Source organism: Dermacentor albipictus, chromosome 2 (genome assembly GCF_038994185.2).
Source record: "Dermacentor albipictus isolate Rhodes 1998 colony chromosome 2, USDA_Dalb.pri_finalv2, whole genome shotgun sequence".
Lineage (NCBI taxonomy): Eukaryota > Metazoa > Arthropoda > Arachnida > Ixodida > Ixodidae > Dermacentor > Dermacentor albipictus.
In genome coordinates, this window is record NC_091822.1 from 23,079,189 (window position 1) to 23,105,063 (window position 25,875).

At 46.7% G+C, this 25,875-nt stretch overlaps 1 protein-coding gene across 8 annotated transcripts in view; it reads right to left on the bottom strand.

Moving 5' to 3' along the window:
* LOC135897938 (testis-specific serine/threonine-protein kinase 1-like) overlaps positions 1–25,875 on the bottom strand; it is a 330,453-nt gene that overhangs the window by 260,793 nt on the left and 43,785 nt on the right. For 7 of the 8 annotated variants that reach the window (XM_070533514.1, XM_070533515.1, XM_065426645.1 and 4 more), the window contains one exon: positions 1,983–2,157. The exons of the other annotated variant lie outside the window; for it this stretch is intronic. In XM_070533514.1, the coding sequence (XP_070389615.1) occupies positions 1,983–2,157 (175 nt within the window). The remainder of the gene's footprint in view (positions 1–1,982; positions 2,158–25,875) is intronic. 8 annotated transcript variants of the gene reach the window in all.

Here is a 25,875-nt window from a genome sequence, read left to right on the forward strand (position 1 = left end):
CGTTGGCCGAGGCGCGGAAGATAAGACCCTAGTTCGACCACAATGCCTTTCTTTATTTCCTTTATTTCGTTATGGATAACTCAGAGGGAGCCTGTCCGAGGGCGCTGCTTTATGAAGTAGGTGGGGGCTCAGTCACGTGGTATTTTTCAAACGTCGCGGTGTTATTTCTTGTTACAAAATAGAGCACAATTAATACATGGCTAAAAATACTGCAGATAGATCTCCCTAAGCTGGGCCTACAAATGCCTCACTGACACTTAGATAATTAGGACATTACGTCTCAAGTTATACAATTGGTTATAATTACCTAAATAAAGCTCATTAATGAAAAAATTACTGGCAGCTGCTGCACTGTACCGGAAACAATATGCACTCGGTTTTTTTTCTAGTAACGCAGTTGCTCTTTTTTATAGATTAGGTGCATGATAGTTAACTTTGACACCCTGTATATATTTTTGACCTCTGCATGCCAGTAACGATGTTTCCATGCCGTAATAAATGCTTCAATAAATAGCAGTGTTTTTCTAATGAGTCGTTAGCTTTGCTTACTGGAAAGAGAGGCGATACTGAGACACATATAATTCACGTGCATTTCACACGGCTTTGATAAAAAGCTCTGCCGAAGGGGTCACTAAAGTCTACAGGTTTTTCTCAGGGTCAAACAAGCACGCATAACCTTTTGAACCGAGGTGAACATACAGAAACATATGCATGCTCTTAGCATAGGCTATACATACCTTTAGAAAGAATTGTTAATTGGCTACCTCCTTCTCTTTAGAAAATATAATAATCTTTGTCCTGTGTATATATTTAAATATATTGTGTATATGCATGGCGTTTACAGTGGAAATGTAAAATAACGTTGAAGTGAGAAAGCACGAATGAGGCAGCCGCTGCTCATACTTCAAATGCGCTTGTTCTCATCTTGTCAAAATTTGCAGAAATAAAGCAAAGTATGAATTAAAATCTGTGCACGTCCGTGCCAGCAATGATGCACTAAGCGATTACCCAAGACAAAATTTTAATTGATAAGGTCGAGGCAAGTCAAAGGAAACCCCAAATGGCGTGGGCTACAAAACTCTGGCACTCACACGTTAGTTTGGGGGCGGGGAGGGCTCAGCTTCCTCCGAAAAACTCCGCACGGGGCTCGCGCCCCGCAGCGGCCCCGTATTCTGCGCCCATGTGCAAGGTAACACGCATCCAAGGCAACATGCGCAGCAACGACTGGCTAGATCAATCCCCTGCTTCCCGTTCCTCTCCTTCAGCGCGCGCTCCCCTCCCTTCTTACCTCCATCAAAGAAAGGGGGTGGGGCATCAAGTCCTTATCCATCTCGACTTCTCGTCTCATACTTTCCCTTGGGCTTACTGCAAACGAAAGCGCAAGGTGCGATATAATCCTATTGCACTTCGAATTTTTCTGGAACGTCATTTCAACGCTGATGGTGGCGACGATGGCGGAAGTTCGCCTGCAGTGTCTCTCTCATTTATATCACAAAAAAGAGCAGGCGCATGGTTCAACCACCCTTCTGCCAGGTGTCGTGATAAATAATTTGCGGTTGCGGAATTGTTAGTCAACGTATATGTCTGTCTTTAAATCTCACGTTTTTTTTTTGACGATTGAGTGTCCGTATGTCTTTATTGTTTTTAAATTTCGCTCCGCGTTGTTCCGCATGCGTGATCACTTCTATCTGTATCGATGTGTAGTTTCCTCAAAAAATTATTTCGCATCTAGAACGTGCCTTGTGCTGTCTTTCCTAGTGTTCAGTTATTTCGTTGCACTTCAAAATCTTGTCAAGACTAATGTCAGCCATCTAGCCCGCTTATACATTTTCTGCAATGCTTAACTTTACCTTCTGTCATTGCTACGGATTTACAATAACAAAAAAGGTATTATTTCTGGATTTCAAAGCGTCAGGTTCCTATTGAGCGTTGCGTAACTCAATTGATGTGACGACGGCGTAAGTGCGCGAAAGCATTCTCACTGCAGTATCGTGCGAAGCTGAAGTCGGCGAGCTTCACGCGGTTTGTGGACGTGAACAGGATGTTCTCGCACTTGAGGTCCCGATGGGCTATGTCCTTGTAGTGCAGGTAAGCCAACGCGCTGGCCATCTGCATAAAGTACTTGTATGCTCTCTTCTCCTTGAACCGCTTCACCTTCTGCGCAAACAATGCAAAACATTAGATATCAATATTATAATGTAGGTGCGCTATGCCGTGAAGGTATTAAAAACGGCTTCCATTCTATTTTGGCATTCAGACCTCCACAATAAAAAAAAAAATATTTAGCGCTACCCCACTGCGCCTGTCTGTCATGCGACGTCAGGAAATCGGCAAAAACACCGATCTTTAAAGACATGTACACACTGATTATGGATGATTGACACAAAAAATGACACGAAATAGCGAGCCCAAGGAAATACATTGACGGAATTGCCACCAAGTACTGGCTGATTTCATTCTTTGAGGGTGAAAAAGATTTATAACCACAATCACTCTTTTTGGGCCCGCGACGAGCCCTAACGGTCCAGGGATTCCTTTTCACCCACTGAGTGCCATGGACAAGCAGCGATATTTTCGTCGTTATTGGTTTGAATACCATGCGGTTAAATCGGGCCAGCTTCCCAGTCAACTGATTCTTTGAGTGTGCAGTGGGCAGAAAAGAAGCAGCAGTCTAGCTTGCCTGGGTTATAAAAATGCCAGTGCAAAGTGAAGTGGCTGCAGCGACAAAGGTCGCCCCTGCAATGCCGCAATAGACGTATCAAGGCGAAGGATGGATGGATGGATGTTATGAGCATCACCTCTAGAACGGGGTGGTGGGTTGCGCAACCAAGCTCTTGCTATTACACTGCTTAATGTCCTACATAAGTTAAACAAAAAAAATAATAAACACCATGAACTCCCACACCCAAATTTTCTGATCCCCTATTGCTGATTGTGCTTTTGTGTGTGTCCGTTTTTTGTCGTTGTCCTACTTTTTGTCCACGAATCCTCCAATCGCCTCTTAGTAACGCTAATTGTGGACATGTTTACTTTTCTACTGCCCCCGCTGAACCCAAGGGCTTCAAGGAGGCCAGTGGTGCCTAAATCGACCGCTGGGTAGGCGTCTTCACATTCTAATAAAACATGCTCCACTTTTCCCTAGCTTTACCGCAGCCGGGACATGCTTCTTGTTCCTTCTTATATCTCGCTTTATAGGTGCGTGTTCTAAGGCACCCCGATCTCCCTTCGAAAAGTAATGAGCTTCCCTTTGAGTTATCATAAATTGTTGCGTTCCTGATTTCGTTTTTTCCTCCTAAGTAGTTACTCATGGCAGGTTTCCTTTCCATTGCCGCCACCCATGAGGTTATTTCAGCCTCTCTGACTTTCCGCTTGACCATTTTGATGCTGTGTTGCCCACCCTACAGGCCACATACTTGCTGGTAAGCTTCCTAGTTCTTTTCCTCCACTATGAATCAATGTTTTTTCTGCACAGATACCTGAACACTCTCCCAGCCCATTTACTTTCTTCCATATTCCTCAGCATTCTACATACTTAATTTTACTGCGAGCTTCCCTCACTTCCAAACTAGTCCAGCCCATATCACCCAGCAGAGTGTTGCAATCTCACCGCTGGCACCCGTTGTTGCAAATGGGTCGCAAGCCTCAAGGGTAGCGTTGGCCTGGCGGCCTGGGGCACAACTTGAAGCATCCGAAGGTCCTGGCAAAGCATCAGTCGACTGCTAACAGAACAACTTGTTTATTATAGCATCGTAAAAGAGCGGCCGGTCAGGTCGACCGAAGTGGAGAGACGGGAGAGCACGTTACTCGACGGAAGAAATCGGAGCCTCTCTCGGCGTCCGTGGGCTGCTGCTTTTATACTCTCGGTGTCGAGGGCAAGAAGGAACGGCTCGGGATGAGGCGCACGTGACGGCGCCGCGCGGACACGTTGAGACTAGGTGATGCATCCGCCGGGCCGGCGCCGGTCAGACCTCCTCGCTTCACAGTTGGGGAGCTCCTCTCCCCGGCTGCCACGCTTTGACAAGCGTGGGCACCAGCATGCACACACACACACGCACACACGAAGACTCGTGGCTTTGAAACATGCCTGGACGCGTTTGGCGAGGAGGCGTTGCGGCAGCTCCGAACGGGCCAAAATGTCCGCCGCTTTGAACGAAGCCCCGGCGTCCGTTGCATCCGCGCCGGCTATACAGCGCGTCGTAGGCGAAACGTAACAGACCGCCCCGCCGGGAGAAGGAGATCCCGATGGTCAGGGGACTGCATCCGCTGTCCGGAGGGATGTCGCTCGATGATGCTCGTAACCGAAGTCGGTCGTCCCTCGGCGTTTCTTGAGCGCAGCGCACAGAGAAGGCCTCGTCCTCACGTTCAGGTTCACACAGGACACTGCAAGGTGACTTCGGGAGAGTTGCCATTTTTGTTCTTGTTCCCTGCAAGCGTTAGAACTACGCCGAAACTCAGCCGCTCAGTCGGCAAGCACGACATAACCCTCCACTAAGCCATGCCAGGCTCTTTCCCCTTTTACACTACTGCCTAGTTGCTTACAGTAGTCTAGCAGCACTCAGAACGCGTCCACAAATTGGAAAATTGCACTAGAAAGCACATCATGACTTTGAAACACTAAACAAAAGCAATATGTTAAAAATCCTGCCTCAGGAAGAAAAACATCAGTAACAAATAACTTTGAAGCTGATTCCTACGTTAGGGGCCTCGACTTAAGCCATCGGCATTACCACTGAGACTCCCCTTTTTGTAACGCACGTCTAAGGAATATTGTTGCAAAGCGAAGCTCCAGCGCAGGAGGCGGCCATTTTTGGAAGAGATGGTCTGCAGCCATTGGAGAGGGCAGTGATTTGTCTCGAAGCATGCTAAGCGGAGACCGCAGCGATTGACCGTATACCAGCTCAGCTGGCAAAAACCCCGTAGCCGCATGCGGCGCGCTCCTTAATGCAAACATCACCCCAGGCAGACGCAGCTCTCAGTCAGTTTGTTGTTCAAACCACAATGCTCTCAACACGCGCTTCATGACAGAGTAGGGCTTCTCAACCGAATTCGACTGTGGGTGGTACACTGAGCTGTGTAAAAGCTTTATCCCGCACCTTTCGAGAAAGGCTGTCGTTAAAGCGCTAGTAAACACTGTGCCCTGATCTGACTGGATTTCCGCAGGAAAACCAACTCGCGCAAATATGGACAGTAGTGCATTGACTATCTCAAATGAGCCGAGTTCTTTAAGCGGCACTGCTTCAGGGAACTTTGTCGCTGGGCAGATCACAGTCAAAATGTGTCTGTGCCCCGTGGTTGTTACCGGCAGAGATCCCACTGTATCAATAACGAGCCGTTTAATAGGCTCCGTAATGATAGGTACCAACTTCAACGGCGCCCTCGATTTGTCCCCTGGTTTGCCCACCCGCTGAGAGGTGTCACATGTCCTCACAAAGTGGTCTGCGTCACGAAAACACCCTGGCCAATAGTACTCTTGCAAGAGACGGCCCTTAGTCTTCTTAACTTCTAGGTGTCCGGACCACGAACCCCCATGCGACAAGCGCAACAGATCCTGACGGTAGCACTGAGGCACGATCAGCTGATCGAACTCCACTGCTCTGCGGTCTAGATAATTCCGGCACAGGACGCCACTTCTTTCCACAAAACGAGGATTTTTCTGGGCGATACCTTCCTTGACATTGCAGCGCATGTTTTCTAGGCTGCCATCCTTTTTTTGCTCGGCTATCAAAGCCGACCGGTTGACTTTTAGTAACCTATTAAGTCCGTCTGACGTAGGCGCGATGAGCAAATCTGCAGATGGCTCTTCTAACTTTCCCGTGTCGGGCATTTCCTCTCCAGTATCTGGTGCCTTGAACGCTACAGGCTCAATTTTATTCAGTTCGGACGCGTGCTCTGAATATCAGCTTGCTGCGCCTCCGACCCTTTCTCATAGTTCGACAACGTCGGCCCCGCAACGACCGCTTTTGCAGCGAGCTCCCGAACTCTCGATCTGGTTAAAGCTTAAACGCTAGCCTCACCAAAAAAAAAAGCCCCTTCTCGCGCTGGAGGTGATCGGACCTGTTCTTAAATAGGTACGGGTACTGGGGGGAGGGGGCAGTATAGATGACACTGCGGCCTCCGTCTCAAGTGCTCCGAAAGGTCCGTCAATAAGCACTTTAGCTGCGGGCAGACACAGGCTATGAGCTTCCACGGCTTGCTTGATCCATGCGCACTCGCCCGTGAACATATCGGGTTCTACGTAACAGGGGTGAACTACATCCATTGTAGCTGCGGAATCACGAAGCACTCGGCACTCTTTCCAGTTCACGAGGAGGTCTCGTATGCAAGGCTCGACAAGGTTGATGTTCTCGTCAGTGCTGCATAATGACAAAAACATGACTTTTGTTTTTGTTTCCGGACACTGCGCCGAAAAGTGACCCGGCTTCTGGCACGTATAACACACACGCGCTTGCCTCGTCTCGAACCGCTTTCTGCGTTCGGCTGCCGCCATCTCCTTCCGTTCGGTCGGACTGCTTTCACTCGCATCCGCACTACGTGGGTTCCCCCTTGCTCTCATGGGTGTGAACTACGGCCTCTCAAACTTGGAGCCAAATTCACCCTTTTGACCGTCCTTAGCCCCGCGAGCCCGACGCGTCACAAACTCCTCGGCTAGCTCGGCGGCTTTAGCCACCGTACTAACGTCTGGCCTATCCAAGACCCAATACCGCACGTTCTCAGGTAACCGACTATAAAGATGTTCCAGCCCGAAACACTGCAGAACTTTCTCGTGGTCACCAAACGCTTTCTCTTCTTTGAGCCACTCCTGCATGTTTGACATAGGCCTGTAGGCAAACTCTGTATATGACTCACTTTTGCTTTCTCATTTTCCCGAAACTTCCAACGGAACGCCTCCACTGACAGCCTGTACTGTTTTAGCAGACTCGATTTCACTTGGTCGAAATCCTCTGCCTCCTCTCTCTTCAAGCGAGTGACTACGTCGGCCGCCTCGCCGGGTAACAAAGTGAGCAAGCGCTGTGGCCACGTTTCCCGAGAGAACCCCTGCTTCTCGCGCGTTCGCTCAAAGTTAACCAGGAACAAACCAATGTCCTCTCCAAGCTTAAACGGCCGCATCAGGTCAGTCATTATGAACAATACTCGTTCCCCTGCACCATGTGCCTGACTTCCATTACGAGCGCGGTCCATCTCTACCTCGAGACGCTTCATTTCCAAAGCGTGTTGACGGTCGCGCTCTTCTTTTTCTTTCTGCTCTTTTCGTTCGCGCTCATCTTTCTCTTTCTGTTCTTTACGTTCGCGCTCCTGTCTTTTTGCCGTCTCCCTCTCCTCAATGGTCTCAAGGCATTCCGACAGCTCGTCATCCTCAGCTTCTAACTCAAGAATAGCCCTTAGCAGTTCTGGTTTTCTGAGTTTGTCTGAGACATCCAGGCCCAACTCTCTTGGAAGCTCCAGCAATTTCGGTTTGCGCAACGACTTCCAATCCATGGCTGCTCTGAATGCTGCTTTCTCTACTGCCTAATACTGTCTTGCCGCAAACTAACCCGGCAGCAACGACAACCACAATTACCAGCTTTGTTTCTGACACTAACAAAAGCCTGGCAAAACTCAGAGGAAGAAAGTCCCGCACTCACCAAACCTCGCAGCCAAGAATTCAGCGCAGTCGTTCCGCTGCAGGCAACCGGTCACCACACAGGGATTGTTGCACTGCTCCCGGATGGTCGTTGTGCTGCTCAGCATACAGTCAACCCCATATCTTCGCTGCTGGCCTCCGTTGTCGCGATTTCACCGCTGGCAGCCAGTTGCTGCAATCTCACCGCTGGCACCCGTTGTTGCAAATGGGTCGCAAGCCCCAAGAGTAGAGTTGGCCTGGCGGCCCGGGGCACAACTGGAAGCAACCGAAGGTCCTGGCAAAGCATGATAAAAGACTGCTAACAGAACAACTTGTTAATTATAGCATCGCAAAAGAGCGGCCGGTCAGGTCGACCGAAGTGGAGAGACCGGAGAGCACATTACTCGACGGAAGAAATCGGAGCCTCTCTCAGCGTCCGTGGGCTGCTGCTTTTATACTCTCGGAGTCGAGGGCAAGAGGGAACGGCTCGGGATGAGGCGCACGTGATGGCGCCGCGCGGACACGTTGAGACTAGAAGGTGACGCATCCGCCGGCCAGACCTCCTGGCTTCACAGTTGGGTAGCTCCTCTCCCCGGCTGCCGCACTTTGATAAGCGTGGGCACCAACATGCACACACACACACACACACACACACACACACACACACACACACACACACACACACACACACACACACGCACGCACGCACGCACACACACACACACACACACACACACGCACGCACACGAAGACACGTGGCATTGAAACATGCCTGGACGCTCATGGCAGGAGGCGTTGTGGCAGCGCTGAACGGGCCAAAATGTCCGCCGCTTTGAACGAAGCCTCGGCGCCCGTTGCATCCGCGCCGGCTATACCACGCGTCGTAAGCGAAACGTAACAAGAGCTACATTTGTAGTCTTCCCGTGAGCGCCCAGTGCGAGGCCACCCACTGACCTTTGGTTCCCATCGAATCCTGATTGTACCCCTGATTTAAAGCAAACAACCCTTTTCCAAAAGTAAATCCTGGAATCATTACACCCTTACAAATACCTCGGAAGACCTCGTACCTATTGTGTCCCCATAGCACTCCGTGCTTCATTATGGCTGCATTTCTGTTCCCCTTCACTGTTATTCTTTTTTCCTCTGTTTCCATATATCAATTGCCCTCGTTTATCCATAAAACAAGGTATTTAAATTCTATCATCCGAGGTATTTACTGGCCCTGTATCTCCACGGTCTGTTCACTGTTTTCACTGAATACAGTAACAACTGATTTTCTAACACTAAATTTCAAACCTAAATTGTTGCCTTCCTGTCCACAGATATTAGCCAGACGTTGCCAATCACTTTGCTTGTTAGCTAGCAACACAATATCGTCCGCATAAAATAAACGTGGAAGGTGCTGCTCTACTACTTTACCCACCTGTTTGTATGAGAGAATAAAGCCGATATTATTTCCTTCTAGCGCCCTCTCCATCCTCACCATGTATACATCATAAACAGCAGTGGGAATAAAGAGCACCCCTGCCTCAGTCCCTTGTTGATATAAACTTTCTCCTCGCTCCTCATCCCTTCGCATTCAACGCAAACGGTATTTTCTGGGTAAATCTCTCTCCAAACCTGTAGACAGTCGTCCCCTAAGCCTTCCCCTTCCAGAATATCCCACAATATGCTGCGGTCTACGTTGTTATAGGCTCCTGTAATGTCTAAAAAAGCCACATATAACACTCTGTTTTCTACTCTTGATATTTCAACACCCTGAGTTAGAAGAAATATGTTATCATCTAAACGCCTACCTATGCTGATGCCATTCTGAAGTTCTCCTAAAGTGCCGTTATTATCTGCCCAAGAGTGAAGCTTTAATTTGATTGCCTGAATTGCTAGCCTGTATATTACCGATGTAATGGTCAACGGTCTATGCGAGTGAATTCTATCTTTCTCCCCCTTGCCTTCATAAATTAACTTTATTCTGCTTTGTCGCCAACTGTCTTGTATTCGTATATCTTTTGAAGTTTGTTCCACTGCTTTCACCAGATATTTCTTACTTTTTGGTCCTGGTTCATTAATCAGCCTAACGGGAACCTCGTCTAGCCCTGTGGCTTTGCGCTTAGGAATTTTCTCTTCCGCTTTCTTCCATTTGAAACTTGTCAGCACAAGCTCCTTTTCCACTTGGTCTCTTTCATGCTCTTTTTTGCTTCAAATACAACCTCGTCATTGCCTTTTAAAGATTTGGCTGTTATTTTTCGGATGTAATTTATTGCCGCTTCTCCTTCAACTCTGCTTTCATCTTCGTCTAGGATATCATCATCATTTATTTACCCTTAAAGGCCCTTGGATTAGGGCATTACATAAGGGGGGGAGCAGTCGTTACATATGAAATGGTCGGTAACAACAAAAAGCAATACAGAGTGCAGGATACATGTTCAACATTAACATCATTTAGTAGCATCAACAACTTGGATACAAACAACTTGGAAACAAAACAAAAAAGCAACTTGAAAAGAACAACTTGGAAACAAAACAAAACACGCATACACATTCAAGAACATGGCAAAATAACTCAGCTCTTGAAATGTGTTGTTAATAAGTGCCTGAATTTATTAGGTTCTATTTCAGTAACTATGGAATCGGGTAAGTCATTCCACAATGTAATGGAGCTAGGTAAAAAAGATTTATTAAATGAGTTTGTGGAGCCATGTATGCGCTGCAAACTTAAGGAGTTGAAAAGACGGCGTGAGGTGCGAAGCGGCGGGTGTAATACAGAATTTCTTAGCTGTGGGAAGGTATAGTATAATTTGTGAAATAGGCAAAGTTGTGAAATTTTACGCCGAAGTGCCAGGGGTTGAAGATCAAGGGATGTCTTGATAAGAGTTATACTGTGTCGTCTGTCATACTGCGATGTGATAAAACGGGCCGCGCGATTTTGGATGGCTTCAAGCTGTTGTTGTTGTTGACTTCCTTTTGTCAAGATATGTTGTTGTTGACTTCCTGCCTAATAATTTTATGGGGTTCCAAAACATTCTAGGTGTGGCATTCCTTTTCTCACGTATTTCTGACAACCAATGTTCAATTTCACCTTTTATCTTTGCTTGCACCAGTATTTGAACCATAGACTTTTTCTCCCGGTATATTTCCCATTTACTGGTTACTTCAACCTGCTGCAACTACGCCTTCTTTGCCTGTCTGTGCTTTCGAGATGCTTTCTGTCGTTCTGCGATCGCTTCTCGTATCTCCTTGTTCCACCAGCTTTTCGGTTTCTTTGTTTCTTTCCAACGAACATGTTGTTTCTCTTTCCGCATTTCTGTCGTTATTACACTTAGAAGCTCACCATATTCCCACTCCTTACTTGGCCACTTGCCAAGTTCTTCCTCGGCTCTAGTGAGAATATTTGCTATTTGTTCAGCCTTCAAATTTGGGCTGGCTATTTTGCGCTCCTTGCTCTCTTTCCCAACTACATATCCCATTTTCAATATGATGCGTTTATGGTCACTCCCTATGCTGCTATACCCTTCCTCATCAATGACCATTTCTCTCAACCTGTCGCGAATTCCTTCTGTCATCAGACAGTAATCATTGGTCGATTGCCGGTTTCGCACTTCCCACGTGATTTGCCCTTCACACTGAGGCCCTGTATTCACGATAACAAAGTTATGTTGCTCACAAAGGTCTAGCATTGACTTCCCGCTGTTGTCGGTATAGCCATCTAAATCCTGTATGTCGGCATTCATGTCACCTAATAGGACAATTTCAGCGCCGCTTGCGAAACCCTTAATATGAGCGCTTATGCATTCCCCTAACTTTTTATTCTTCTCTGTGCAATTATTTCCGGTCCACAAATACGTAACGCTGTACTCCGCAGCTACCCTCTGGCGGTGGTCAATGTCCACCCGTATACGCGTCAGTCGACGCAAAAAACCTGTTCCGGCTCCAGTTTTTCGCGAATGCTCTCTAGCTCTCAATATAATGTAGGTATCTTCCAGATAGTTATACTGAAGTTGGCCGCTGAAATGGCTCTATCATCATGCCGAGTTTTGTTTACTTTTCGTAGTTAGTTAGTTCACAGTGGAGTTGTAAACATTACAGAATTGCCGTCTGCTGTCAGTACATGGCCGTTTACGGAGGGAGCATTGTTACCGAAAATAGCTGTAACATTGGGTTTATCGTAACTATCCGGAAAAAATTATGCAACAGTTACCTGCTAAGAGGACTATAATAGTATGATGAGTTTGTTCTCTATTCCATGATTACGTAGTTGAAATTGTAAATGTTGTTAAATTCCCGTCATCCACGCGTGGGTACGCGCACACTTCACTACTTAAAAAAGAGTAAGAATAAATTACTCCACAGTAAAAGGATGTATTCGTAGTCTGCGTTGTTCAATAATAATAATAATAATAATAATAATAATAATAATAATAATAATAAAATAATAATAATATAATCTTTATTGCGCAAAGGAATACAGAATACAAGAAACGGGCCTGTCAACGCCAGAAGTGGCTTGAGGGACTTGGCCCGGCAAAAACAGCGGACGAGCGTGCAATATTTATTTTACCATAGACATCTGTCAAGATAATCCACGAGGATTAACAATTAGGAAGCTTAACACGCACAAGAAGGAAAACATAGCAAAAATCCATAATCGACACCAATATGAACATTTCTTTAGAAATGACGAACACCATTCATTACAAATCTTGAAGCAACCATGTTACAGCGCATAAATCATGTTCTTCGATGCCTTTTTTTGATGTAATGGAGAATGCCCCATTTGTCGAATCGTTCAGAATTTTCGGCACATAAACAACGCCTAGTTTCACCATATCTTGTAGAGTATCACGGAACTATAAAGCGAACAGTACTATAAAGACTTCGGGAGGCTGTAACATACTTTAAATCATTGAACCAAAAATGCCTTAGCACCACAGCTTGCGTAAACACAGTCCAGAAGCATGGAAGGCCAAGCGCTGAGAAGATGTTACCATTTGTGATTGATGGAGTGCTGTAGGCTATGTTTTTTCGTCTGTTTTTGAACAATGAATCAACACGGTTTTGCAATCCGGTGGGGCAGAAAGCGAAAACAGTAATCCCATATCGAAGAGTGCTCTAGGCCAAGACATGCACAACAGTTTTTTTTTTTTACTTGAAGTGGAACGATAGACTTCATGTAAAAGAATAACCACGCAGCGCTCCTAAGCGTATCGCAAATGTCGGACAGTTGACTATGCCACGATACATCACTGTCGAAGAATCCTGCCAGGTATTTTACCGAGTTCACGTAGTTAACCGGCACGCATCGACACGGATGACAGTTCCGACTGTGCAGTAAGATCGGTGCATCGTATACGGTTTGCTTTAAAGGCGAGTAGGAGGAGGAATGAATGTTTATTGTAAGAAACAGCGAGAAAGTGTCCTTTCTTCGCCCTAGGTGGGCGGCTCTCTTAGTCCCGAAAGCCGTTGGCTAATGCTGCAGCCCGGGCCCGGTCCACCAGACTTCGCTGATCTTCCAGGCTCTGTGCCTTTAACATTGCCTCCCACGTTTCTTCGATCGCTTGTAGCGGTTCTGAGGCATCATCTTCACTGTTTTTCTCGCGGTGCGGGCACACCAACACCATGTGTGGAAGCGTGTCTGGTACGTCACAATACCGGCATAGGTATGAGAATTTGGTGGGGTGCATTCGGTGCATGATAATTCCATGTACATACGTATTTGTTTGTAGTCTGCGGAGGGCGGTGGCTTCTTCCTTGCTTAATTTCGGATCAGGTGGAGGATATTGTCTTCTTTCCAGTCGGTAATGTTGCAATATTACGGCGTAGTTGATGGGAATGTCCTCCACCCTCGTCGCTTTCCGGAGACCGTGCGGCAGGAAATACCGGCTGGTATGCTCTCGGGCAACAGCATGTGCTGCTTCGTTTCCTGCCAGGTGTTTGTGGCCTGGAGTCGATGCGACGTAGGTGTCGGGTAGTTCTTGGCGTCTTGTTATTTCTTTTAGAATCTTCACTGCTGCGCCAGAAATTCGGCCTTTTCGTAGGTTTCTACATGCCGTTGGCGAGTCGCTCAATATGATTGCTGTGTCTTTGCATGTGGCGATGCCGAGGACGATGGCCACTTCCTCCGCCGTTTCTGGATTTCTGGCCGGTATGGTGGCAGCGATTAGCTCCTTCCCTTGGTTGTTGGTCACGGTAATTGCGTACGCTCTTCTACCTGGGTATTTTGCAGCATCTGTATATCTCGTGTTCGGGTTCTTTGAGTATTTCTTGCTCAGCGCTCTAACTCTTGCTCGTCTTCTGTCTTTGTGGTATGTTGCATGCATGTTGCGAGGTATTGGAGCGACTGAGATAGTCACGAAAAAGTGGCGGCAATCGGGTTTTCGCGTCTGAGTCTGCTATGAAGTTCTCGCTGTATGCGAGCTTGCGAAGTACTGCTCTGCCTGTTTGAGTCAGCTTAAGGCGTTCCAGCTGGCTGGCTCTGTGCGCTTCGCTCATTTCTTCCCAGGTGTTATGGAGGCCAAGTTTGAGGAGTGTCGTGGTTGAGGTCGTACTGGGGAGTCCTAGTCAGCGTATTGAAATAGCTAACGACTTGAAACAACCCAAGATAAATCATTAATGAATATATTGAAAAATAGAGGTGATAAAATGGAACCTTGAGGAACTCCGGCTTTCAGTGGAAGCTCATTACTTGCATTTATTGTTCTATCCAAGAAACCCATTGTGACTGTTCTGAACCACCAGAATATAATTTTGTAAGAGAATCCCGTGATGAACTGTATCGAAAGCTTTAGATATGTCCAAAAATAAAGCAACGCTAAACAGATTTTGATCAAGAGCTGCAAACAGTCATCCGAGAACTCCTCCAGAAGGGCTACGCTGCCACGACCGGTAAAAAAAACCAAACTCACGGGTCGACCAAATTGAAAATTTTTCAACAAAAGACGTCATGGATTTTAAGAGAAATTTTTCAATAATGTGAGAACGTATGGGTAGTATAGAAATAGGCCGATAGTTTTTCATGTCATCCCTTTTCCCTCCTTTAAAAAGCGGTTAAACAATTGCTGTCTTAAGCTATCTTGGGATAAACGCGGCATCAAGGAAATTTTTCATCAAGAAAAGCAGTATATCGGATAAGGCTGCAAAGTTCCTTTGTAGCAGATTCGCTGATAAACCGACGATTCCAGGAGGCTTACTGTGCTTAAAGGTGTAAATTATTTCATGGAGTTGACTCACTCAAATTCTAGGTAGGAATGCGGACGCTGAAAGGGATTCTTCAAGCCTGTATTGGACGGTCTGACATGAACATGCGTTCTCGGAACTCAGTGCGAACAAATGGTTGAATTTATCTGCGAGCTCGACTGGTTCGCCTGAAAAAAGTGTAATTGGGCACATATTTGAGGTAATTTTGTCACGAAGATAATTTTTCAGTGAACATCTTTTTGCCGCATTTGTGGATGACTGATGAAATTTTTCGAAAAAGTACTGGCGTTTTGTGTACCTTATCAAAGCAACCACCCTACTCGTTGTGGCTTTGCACTCGAGACGTAGGTTTTTATTTTTTAGGCATGTTTACACTGTTTCCAGTGCATATCTCTGTAAGGAATGGCAAGCATTATGTCCGCGGTCAACCAATTATAATCCTTTCTACGCTTCTGTATTATAATGAATTTAGAAATGTTCTAAAACTACTATTTGGTCGCAAAAGATGCTATATATCTTCTACGGTGGATTTGAATCAGTTATAGCCATCCAATTAAAACCGGTAATGAGGTTGTCTAAGACCCTCTGGTCAGTAATAGTGATGTAAATTGAGATATTGGGTGTGGTGGTTCGATGAGCAGTTGGCATTGGAGAAGATGAGGACGAACGACAAGCGACGAGATAGTGATCCGCGAAACGATGCAAAATAACAGAAGAAGCAAAGGAGTAGTTAGGAGCGCGAGAAGCGATATGGTCCAATATGACATTAGCCCCGTTTACATGAATGCGACAGTGTCGCATCGCATCGCATTTCCAGCGCATCACATTCATGTAAACAGTAGTAATTCGCTAGGAAGGCGCATCGCATTAATGCGTCAGGCGAGGGTAGATTTACAGGCGCGAGTCGACTCTCGCGGCAGGATCTTCGCATTAGGAATGATGGGAAGGAATTAGCCACCAACACGGCGGCGGTCCCGGCTGCCCGCTTCAAATTGAATCTGGCGTTGCTTTTGTAAAATGCAGTTCGTTCGCAGCAAATGATTCTGTAAACGGCTTTCGCTTAGTCTCAGGCCGCTTCGACGACTTGGTATTATGGATAACCTTGTGGTGTTTTCGAGATCGCTTCTCGTTTCGAACAAGGCGAAGCCTAACGAAAGAAACATTCGAGATGTCAGCGCTACCTATCGGTATAGTCGGAAAATAGCCGCAACGACGACTAATGGCCTCCGAGATCCGAAGATCTCGCTGGCCAGCTAAAGCTGCAAAAACGTGCGCTGCTTCGCGTCCGCTACACTATAGCGTCTAGCGTACGTTATAAGTTGCGTACGCTAAACTAAAACTGTATATTTCTCGGCACTCAACTACCAACGTGCACTCGGCCCACTACCGGAAACCAGTTACACCGGAAGTCGGTTGCACTTCACTTATACGACACCATATGACGCTACGTTTTTGCGAGAGTTAGAGTTACTGTATATGCTACCACAGCCATACAGTAACTCTAGCGAGAGTTAAGGCGCTACATGTAAATGGCGTCGCATCGCCTTTCCCAAATGCGCTTGGAAATGCGATGCGCCAGTGTCGCATTCATGTAAACGGGGCTATTGTTACGTGGTCACCAACTATTTCTTTCCGGGTAGGAGTGGTTATAGTATTAGCAACACCGTACGAGGACAAGAGGGACAAGTAATCGGATACAGAGCCTACTGTGGAACATAGGGTATTTATATTCATGTCTCCCACTCAACATAATTCTTCTACTAAATTCCATGAGATCAGCACTTCTTCGAGTTCCAGAAAACGGGTAACACTGTTGCAAGGTGGCCGATACAGAGCTAGCAACCTTAAACATCGAGTACCACAAGATAACGTCAGCGCTGTACATTCCACATGAACGAAGTTCACGTCAATGGATGTAAGGCCAAACGTATTTCTAATAAAGATAGCGACCTCACCCCCTCGTCGGTGAGGCCGCGTCACGAAACGGCATTGATAGCCTGGTACTGAAAACGCATGTATGCATACATCTGAAACATTGATTTCTATCAGGACAAATACGTCAACAAATCCTATTCCCGATGTTGCAACTAGCCTAAATTCTTCCCAGTAGTTTCGAAGAGTTCTGATATTGGTGTTTACGTCAGTAAATTCATTCGCTTAGCTGTGACCAAATGTGTTATTAAAAGACTGACAGTTTGGGATCTGGCTGCAGGCCTTGGCCATAGTATAGTTACATAAATTGATCTAAGTCTGCCGGTCTGGTTATTCGAAGGGTCGAGTTCTTGGTATTTTTCCCATTAATCTTGCCATGCCTAATCCAAGCAAACCTGTACTCATTGTGTTTGGTCCTAGTCCTTGCACGCCACAATAAGTCTCGATTGAGTCTTGTCAAGTTGTCGTTGAAAATATTGTTTGGCACTTTTCAGGTTCACAAAGATTTCCAAGCTTCCTGCGGCCTTCAAAAAACTTTTCTCTGGTTTCCACGGAAGTGAAGCGCGCAAGAATCGTATGAATAGCGTCGCGTCTGCCCAGTAGATGGTGGATTGTTTCAACTTCTGACAGGGAAAAACTTTTGACTGCTAGACTTCGGGCGATATTACATAAGACTTCCTTGAGGTTTTTGTCCGTTTCATCCTTGAGACCATGGATTTCCATGTTCATGTTGCGGCTGCATTGTTCACTGTCATTTCGTTCTGCTTGTATCCGTTCTTGGTGTTCGGCTTGCATCTGTGCCGCTGTTCTAAGGGTGGGTATTTCTGCAGCTCGAGAAGGCGCTTCTTGCTCGGCTGCTTTTAATTCTTCGAAAACAGAATCGTGCTGTGGCGACGTAAAATTCACCGAGCTCTCCAATTCTTTGACTATTGTGGTTAATGTGGATACTTCTGTTCTCAAAAGGAGAAACTAATAAACCTTGGTGTAAAGCTCCGGTAAGCATTGGAGACTTGTTTGATATCTTGTAGTTCCGAAAGCAATGCCGATTCCGCGCCCGTACTGTCATCGACCTCGGCAGCATCAGAGAGAGCTGGAACCGTCGGTGCTTCTTTCTTTTTCTCTGCAGTTCTGCATGTCTTGCATACCCACACGTCTCATTTTGCTGAACGCATTGTATTAAAGGTGTCCGACGCAATTCCAAACCAGTTCTGACCCAAATAAGAAAATTTATAACTCGCGCAGGTTATAAGTTTGCCATCATCGGGCAGTGATTTGTGGCAGGTAATACACTCCTTCATTGTCATGCAGGAAAGGCGTACAAGGCCTAAGGCGTACACAGTGGACAGTCAGCGGCAAATTGAAAGTCGAGAGGTATCAGCCAAACGACACGCGACCTGTTGGAATACAGCGTGTTAGCGGGGCGGAGGCTTGAAATATTGGCAAATCAGTTGCAGTGCAGCCCCAACACGTTCCCATGGCACACCTGGCATCGGTTAAAAAATGAGGTATCAGCCTTGGCCGAAGGTATCGCCTACAACCGCCAAGTGGAAATAATAATAATAATAATAATAATAATAATAATAATACTTACTGACACACATCCAAAATCAAAACAAAGAAACGGGCCTGTCTAAGTCCACGAGCACTTGTGCGACTAGGTCCGGTAGAGTCGGTGCAGCGATGTGGTTACATATTTACATAAAAAGTGAAAAGGTAGACATTTACATATTAACACGTTTTTTTCAACTTTCAGAAGCATGTTTGGTAGTATTACCCGTTAACAGACAAAACATAGTAAATAAAGAGAAACACATAAACAACTTACGTAAAGATCAGGTCTAAATTTCAATATATCATCAATAATTTCTTCAAATTTTTTATCGAAGTTGCCAAAAGGAGTTAATCGGCCAAATCCTTAAATATTTTTGGGAGGTACACAGTTCTTCTCGCTTCACCATACTTAGTAGCGGAATAGTGTATCCTAAAACGTTTTTTTTATTTCTTAGCAATCGAGGTGCATCGTATGCCTCTTTAAGTTCATCGCTCCAATTATGCCGCATAATAACAGTTCTGGTAAACAAATCCTCCAATGTGCGAAATTCTAATTCCTGAAAATATTATTGTCGTTAAGTGGTGTGCTGGATCACAGATTATTGTTTTTTTCTTGGTCTCATCGAAGGTCTGAGGGGCATTCGAGTACTCATTCAGTGTGTATTAATGATTTTGACCACGCTGATGATACATCTATCACAGATTACTTAGACAGTGCACTAAACCACAGTACGCATGATGATGTACATGCCTTGTTGACACAATTTAAAAAGGCAGTCATATTCTCCATTGAAGAATATGTCCCATTCCGGAAGGTACGTAACAACCGCAAACATTCGATGATCTCTAGGGACATTATCCATAATAAACGTAGACTGAAGCGACTTGGAAAGCATAGAGACGTAACACCCGAGAACTGTAATAAACTGAAAAGAAATTTGGCAACTAAAGTAAATGGAACGCGCACACATTACTATCGTATCACTCTGCCTGCATTCATTAAAGATGATCTTGCTTAATTTTGGAGATTTATGGGTCAAGGCAATGGAACGGTAAATAAAATTAAACTGAACTGAAAATTTGAAACTGGCGGCTTTATAATATCGCAGGCTCTTATTATTTATTTTCAGAGCGTTTTCTCTCCGTCAAATGATTATGTACCCCAAACACTATGCTTGATGATATGGACATTCTATCGTCACTAGGGATGGAGTCTTAACTATGTTTAGGTAGTTGAGCACCAAAAGAAGTATAGGACCAGATCAAATCCCAAATATATTTTACAGCGCAATTCCATACAGTTAAGCGATTTCTTGGCAAAGGTCTTCAATGCATTCTTGCGTAATTGCAAACTTCCGTACGACTGCAAAATTGCACGTGTTCTCCCCATTTTAAAGAAATGAGATACTTCAATAATTTCTCATTACAGACCGATTTCTTTAACTTTTGTTTGTTGAAAGTTACAACAGCATATTGTGGCTCAAAATATCCAGTGCTTTAAACAGGTAATAATGTCTTTTCTACTCGCCATCACGATTTTCGAAAGGGAAAGTCGACGACGACAGAACTGGTAACAACTATTCACGACTTTTTAGCAGCTCTCGATCGTTCTATGCAAATTGATGTACTTCTGTTAGATTTTTCTAGTGTTTGATAACGTTCCGCACAGTAAAGTATTTATAAAACTAAATAACCTAGAATTGCTGCTTTATCTTATCAAATGGTTTGAGGCACACTAACTAATAGAAAGCAGTTTGTTTAAATCAAATCTAGTGTATCATGGATGCTCGGCGTTACATGCGGTGTTCCTCAAGGGAGTGTTTTGGCGCCATTATAATTTCTTAAATATTGTGACGGGTATATTGGCAGTATATAAAGACTGTATTTGCAATATATATGCTGGATGAGTCAGAGTAGATAAGATGGCTGACCACCAACAATACGCAGCAGCCAGCGTCTCGCGATCTTCTTCCTCTGTCTTCTTTCATTCTTCCGTAACAGGACCCCTAGGTGGTGAAGAGGCCTCTCGGCACATGGTAAGCAAAGAATTGCGAGTGAAGTATTACATCAGCCCTGAAACGTGCACGACGTCAACAGGCGTCGGACTTGAGGATCCATCTAATTGTAGCGGCGAAATCTCGTAATTTACATAGTTACCTTGACGTAGGATTTCATAAGGCCCTGGGAGCTTCTGGGAAGACCAACCCGATGATATGGTGAACAAAGGACCACCCAAGAACATGGTGCGGACTTAACACCCCGATGGCACTGGTCATAACGCGGTTTTTGTATACGCTGCGAGGCTAATAAACGAGATCGGGTGACCTGACGTGCCATGTGAGCCCGATCGATGGCTTCACGAGTGTACTCAGTTGCACCATGTCGCACAGAAGCGAGGAGGTTGTCAAGCGGCAATGCGGGGTCACGACCACACAAAAGATAAAAAGGTTAATAACCTGCAGTGTCATGTCGGGAAGAGTTATACGAGAACGTCACGTATGCCAGCGTGGCATCCCAGTGGCGGTGATCGTTGGAGACGTACATCGACAGCATCTCAGTGATTGTTCGGTTGAGACGTTCCGTAAAACCATTCGTTGGTGGGCGGTAGGTCGTGGACAGCTTGTGCTCAGCGGCACAAGAGCGGAGGAGGTCGTCGATAACTCGAGACAAGAATGAGCGGCCGCGGTCTGCAAGTAACTGTCGAGGTGCACCATGGTGGAAAGTGCCATCGTGGAGGAGAAAATCGGTGACGCCGGTTGCGCAGCTAGTCGGCAACGCCTTTGTTATCGCGCAGCGTGCCGCGTAATCAGTAGCGACGGCGATCCACTTATTCCCTCTAGTTGTTGTCGGAAAAGGACCAAGCAGGTCAAGGCCTATGTGAAAGAACGGCTTAGAGGGAACTTCAGTTGGATGGAGTCGTCCGACAGGTAGCAAGGGAGGTTTCTTCCGACGCTGACACAATTCGCAAGTTGCGGCATAATGACGCACGGAGCGGTAGAGACCCGGCCAGAAGAACCGGCGTCGTACGCGATCGTATGTACGCAAAACTCCAAGGTGTCCTACCGTCCGTGCATCATCAAGTTGTTCGAGAGCGATGGATCGCAGATGACGAGGAAGGACAAGGAGCAACGCAGAGTAATCAGGGTTCATATTATGGTGGTAGAGGATGCCGTCATGCAGCACGAACATGCGGCATGTGCCGTCAGTGTTGCCAGATTGCACTCCGGCGACGAAGGGCTGTAGGCATTCGTCGAGTTGTTCTTCAGCGCGTATATCGGTCATGTCAGTAAAAGCCATCACGCAGGTTGCCAGATCATGCGCCGCAGGATCCAGGGGGTCCACAGTGTGACGACAGAGGCAGTCATCATCTTTGTGGAGGCGTCCACTCTTGTAACTGGCAATAAATGAAAATTCCCGGCGTAGCAAAGCCCAGCGACCAAGCCGTCCTGTCAGGCCCCGGAGGGAAGACAGCCAGCAGAGTGCGTGGTGTTCGGTAACGACCGAAAACGTGCGGCCGTACAAATATGGCTGGAAGTTGGCGACAGCCCAAACAAAAGCCAAGCACTCCCGCTCGGTGATGAAGTAATTTCTCTCAGCAGGTGACAGCAGGCGGCTGGCGTAAGCTATCACGCACTCGGTACCATTCTGTTGTCAGACGAGAACAGCGCCGATGCCATGGCCGCTTGCGTCAGTGTGGAGTTCACTCGGTGCAGATGGATCATAGTGGGCAAGCTTGGCAGGGGTGGTCAGAAACCTCATGAGGGTGGCGAACGCGTGAGCCTGCTGCGGGCCCCATGAGAATGGCGCGTTGTTTTTCAGAAGACCTGTCAAAAGCCGAAGAACATCGGCGAAGTTTTTTCGAAACAGCGAAAGTAAGAACACATGCCGATGAAGCAGCACACGTCAGAAGCAGAACGTGGCACATGGAAACCGCGTACGGCGCGAACTTTTTCCGGATTTGGTTGAACACCGGATGCGTCAACAGGGTGTCCCAACAAGGTAATCTGATGGCACCCGAAATGACACTTCGTTGAGTTTAGGTGGAGGCCGGCTTTTCGAAAGACCGCGAGAATGGCAGCGAGTCCTGTAATGGGGCTTTCGAACGTGGGCGAAAAAACAATAATGTCGTCAAGGCAACAAAGACAGGTGGCCCATTTGTAGCCTCGCAGAGGAGAGTCCATCATACGTTCAAATGTCAAAGAAGCATGGCATGAATTTGAACTGATATAAGCCATCCGGCGTGATGAAGGCTGTTTTCTCGGGGTCCATTTCATCAACTGAAATATGCCACTAGCCCAATCGAAGATCGATGGAGGAGAAGTATTTAGCGCCGTGCAAGCAGTCTTTGGCGTCCTCAATGGGTGGTAGGGGATTGGCGTCTTTTCACGTTATCTTGTTTAAGTGGCTATAGCCGATGCAAAAACGCGAGCAACCATCTTTATTTTTCACAAGGACGACAGGCGATGCCCGAGGGCTGGCTCATGGCTCGATTACCCTTTTGCGGAGCCTTTTTCTCCACTTGCGATTGCATGACTCTACGTTCAGTTTAAGATATACACGAGGGACGCCAACGAATAGAATTCGTGTCTCCAGTGTTGATACGGTGCTGAACAACAGATGTTTGTTCTGAAGGCTTGTCACCGAAATCAAAATGTCAAGGTACAATGCGAGGAGGAGACGCATGTCCGTGGCCTGTGCAGTGGTGAGGTCAGATGCAATCATCTTCGCGAAGTCATGCGTTAGGGAACCAGAGCTGTGAGCTGCAGTTGGTGCTAAGAAAGCGCTCTCGGCATTGAGACCTTCAATGTCACATTCGGAAGTATTAGAAACGCTGGCCAAGAACATGCCGGCCGGAAGCACTTGAGGGCACAGGCTGAAACTCGTAAGCGGACGAACGACGTCGTTATTACTAATCGTCACCAGCGTATGCGGAACAGCAACGTACCGATTCAAAAGTATGTCGATGATGGCGCGAAGGACATATTCACCGTCAGTGATCTGTGGCTGAGCGGTCAAAGTGACGTAACTAACTGGCTCAGGTGACAGACGCACATCGTTAAGCGAGCACAAGTGCGGTGGGGCGATGCTCGGAACATCGTCGAGTTGAGGCAATTCTAACTGAAGAACGCCGGTCGCGCAGCCGATGAGAGCAGAATGAGCAGATAAAAGGTTCAATCCAAGGATAACGTCGTGAGGGCAGTTGTCGATCACAGCAAAGAGAACAGATGTACGGCGGCCGGCTATACTAAACGCGCAGTACACATTCCAAGAACAACCAGCACGCTGCTGTCACTCACACGAAGCCCTCGGGCAGCTACTGGGGTGAGGACCTTCTTTAAACGTCTACGTAAGCTAGCACTCTTCACAGAAACGTGGGCTCCAGGGTCGGTGAGTGCTTGGACAGGTACGCCGTATATTTTAACGTCAATTACGCTTCTGCTTGTGGGCGCAGACAGAGCATTTGCTGCAGTAATAGGCGATGCAGCGCCACCTCCGAGGGCTGCATTTCCTATTTTTCCGAAAGGATGCGGCCAAAATCCACAGGGGACAAAAGGCGACGTGGCTGTGGCAAACAGGAAGATGGGCGACGTATTTGCGGTGAGCAAAACTGGCGTCCGCGCTTCGATAGTGAGCCACTGTACCAAGTGTTCCGAGCAGAGTTGGCGGCACTCTTAAACTCGGCGGTGGGCGAAACATTGAGGGTGTTTTCATTAAAACGGCTCAGTCCGGTCGGCATGCGAGGTGTTGCGGGCCACAAATTGCGACAGTATCGGGCGACATGGCCAACGCGGCGACACTTGAAACGTATCGGCTGGTCGTCCTCAGTTTTCCACTTAGTCGGGCTGCAATAACGCGGAGAGAAGCGCCCGGGTGGAGCTAAAATAGTATAAAGGCGTTCGTTAGTTCTGCGATTGGCGACAGCACAGACAGAATGTAATTCAATGTTTTCATGTTCCTGGCGAACGATGGCTTGTACGAGGGGAAACGAAAAAGTGGTAGGATCGGGGCTACCGGAAGCCAAATCTGCGGGCGCCATCGCATCCAGTTCACGTCGAACGATTCGCACCGCGTCCTCTGATGGCGGCGCATGCTGCTGTGCGGGTTGGTCTTCATACGTCGACGTTGCAGCGGTATTGAGACGTCTGGCGAATCTTTGCAAGACGCGTCGGTTTTTGCCTCCTCGAATTGTCGACAACCTTTATGATGGCATCAACTGTAGAACAGCTTTTACACATGAGGAGGTTAAAGGCGTCGTCAGCAATGACCTTAAGCACGTGCCCGACCTCCTCAGCTTCTGTAATGTCGCCATCGGCTTTACGACAAAGTGCCAGCACGTCCTGGATGTACGAGACATAGGACTCCGTGGGGGATTGGGCCCGGAAGGCCAGTTCCTGATTTGCGGTAACATTACGGCCGGCTGGTTTGCCCAACAACTTTCTCAACTTCTCTTTTCATTGGTCCCAGGTGGTTAGCTCCTCTTCGTATTTTTGTACCATACCTTTGCAGTGCGTCGTAGGTAGAACAACAGGTTAACTAGCTTAAGCGTAAGGCACAATCTGTTGATTCCACTCACACGTCCGTACATAGTCACCCACTCTTCAACGTAGTCGCCATCAGTCCCGCAGAAAGTTCCAGGATCCTTAGGTTGCACAACCGCAACCGAAGGTGACAGCGACGTAGGTGGCGACGGTGACGTCGGAGGCGGCAGCGACGTTGATCCCGCGGGCTCGCCGTCAATAAAGGTGCGGACGGTGATGCAACGTCCATTGCGGAGCTCCGTTTCCATCCGTCGTACCCCGCACCTCCCACCAATACGTTACGGGGATGTTGGGAGTATATATAAAGACTGTATTTACAATATATATACAGGATGAGTGAGAGTACACAAGATGGCTCACCAACAACAATACGTCGCAGCCAGCGTCTCGCGATCTTCTTCTTCCTCTGTCTTCTTTCATTCTTGCGTAACAATATGTGAAGTAATTAGTGCAAGTAATCCCCGACTCAGTGTGTATTAACGTTTTTGTGGACGATTGTATTGTGTTTAAAGAAAAAAACATGCCATGAAGTTAATAAGCTATTACTGCGAACTCTCAGCCACATTGAATGCTGGTGGGCAGAATGCGACATGGAACTAAACTTTAACAAAACAGTGTTAATAAATTTAACGTGGAAAAAGAATCCTAGAGTGTTTATTTGCTCTATCCATGGCTCCAGCCATGGATTCCAGCAGTAACTCAATGTAAGTATTTAGGAATCATTCTTTCTAGTGATATGACATGCGGGCGCACATCTCCGAAATTTGTGCAACAACTTTCCGAAAACTATGTTTTTAAAAAGGAAGTTTGCAAAGGCAAGGTGAATGTTAAACTTCAAGCGTACAATGCCATTATGAGATTTAGATTGCAGACTGCATCCGTTGTATAGAGTGCCCACACAAAAAATATATGCACTGCTTAGAACGCCTGCAAAGGAACGCAATCAGACTTATATTGAATAAATATAGAAGGATGGACTCTCCAACTAAGCTCATGATTGCGCATAACATCCCCACATTAGCTGCACGCAGAAAAATCAGTCGACTAAAATTCTAGCGTAAT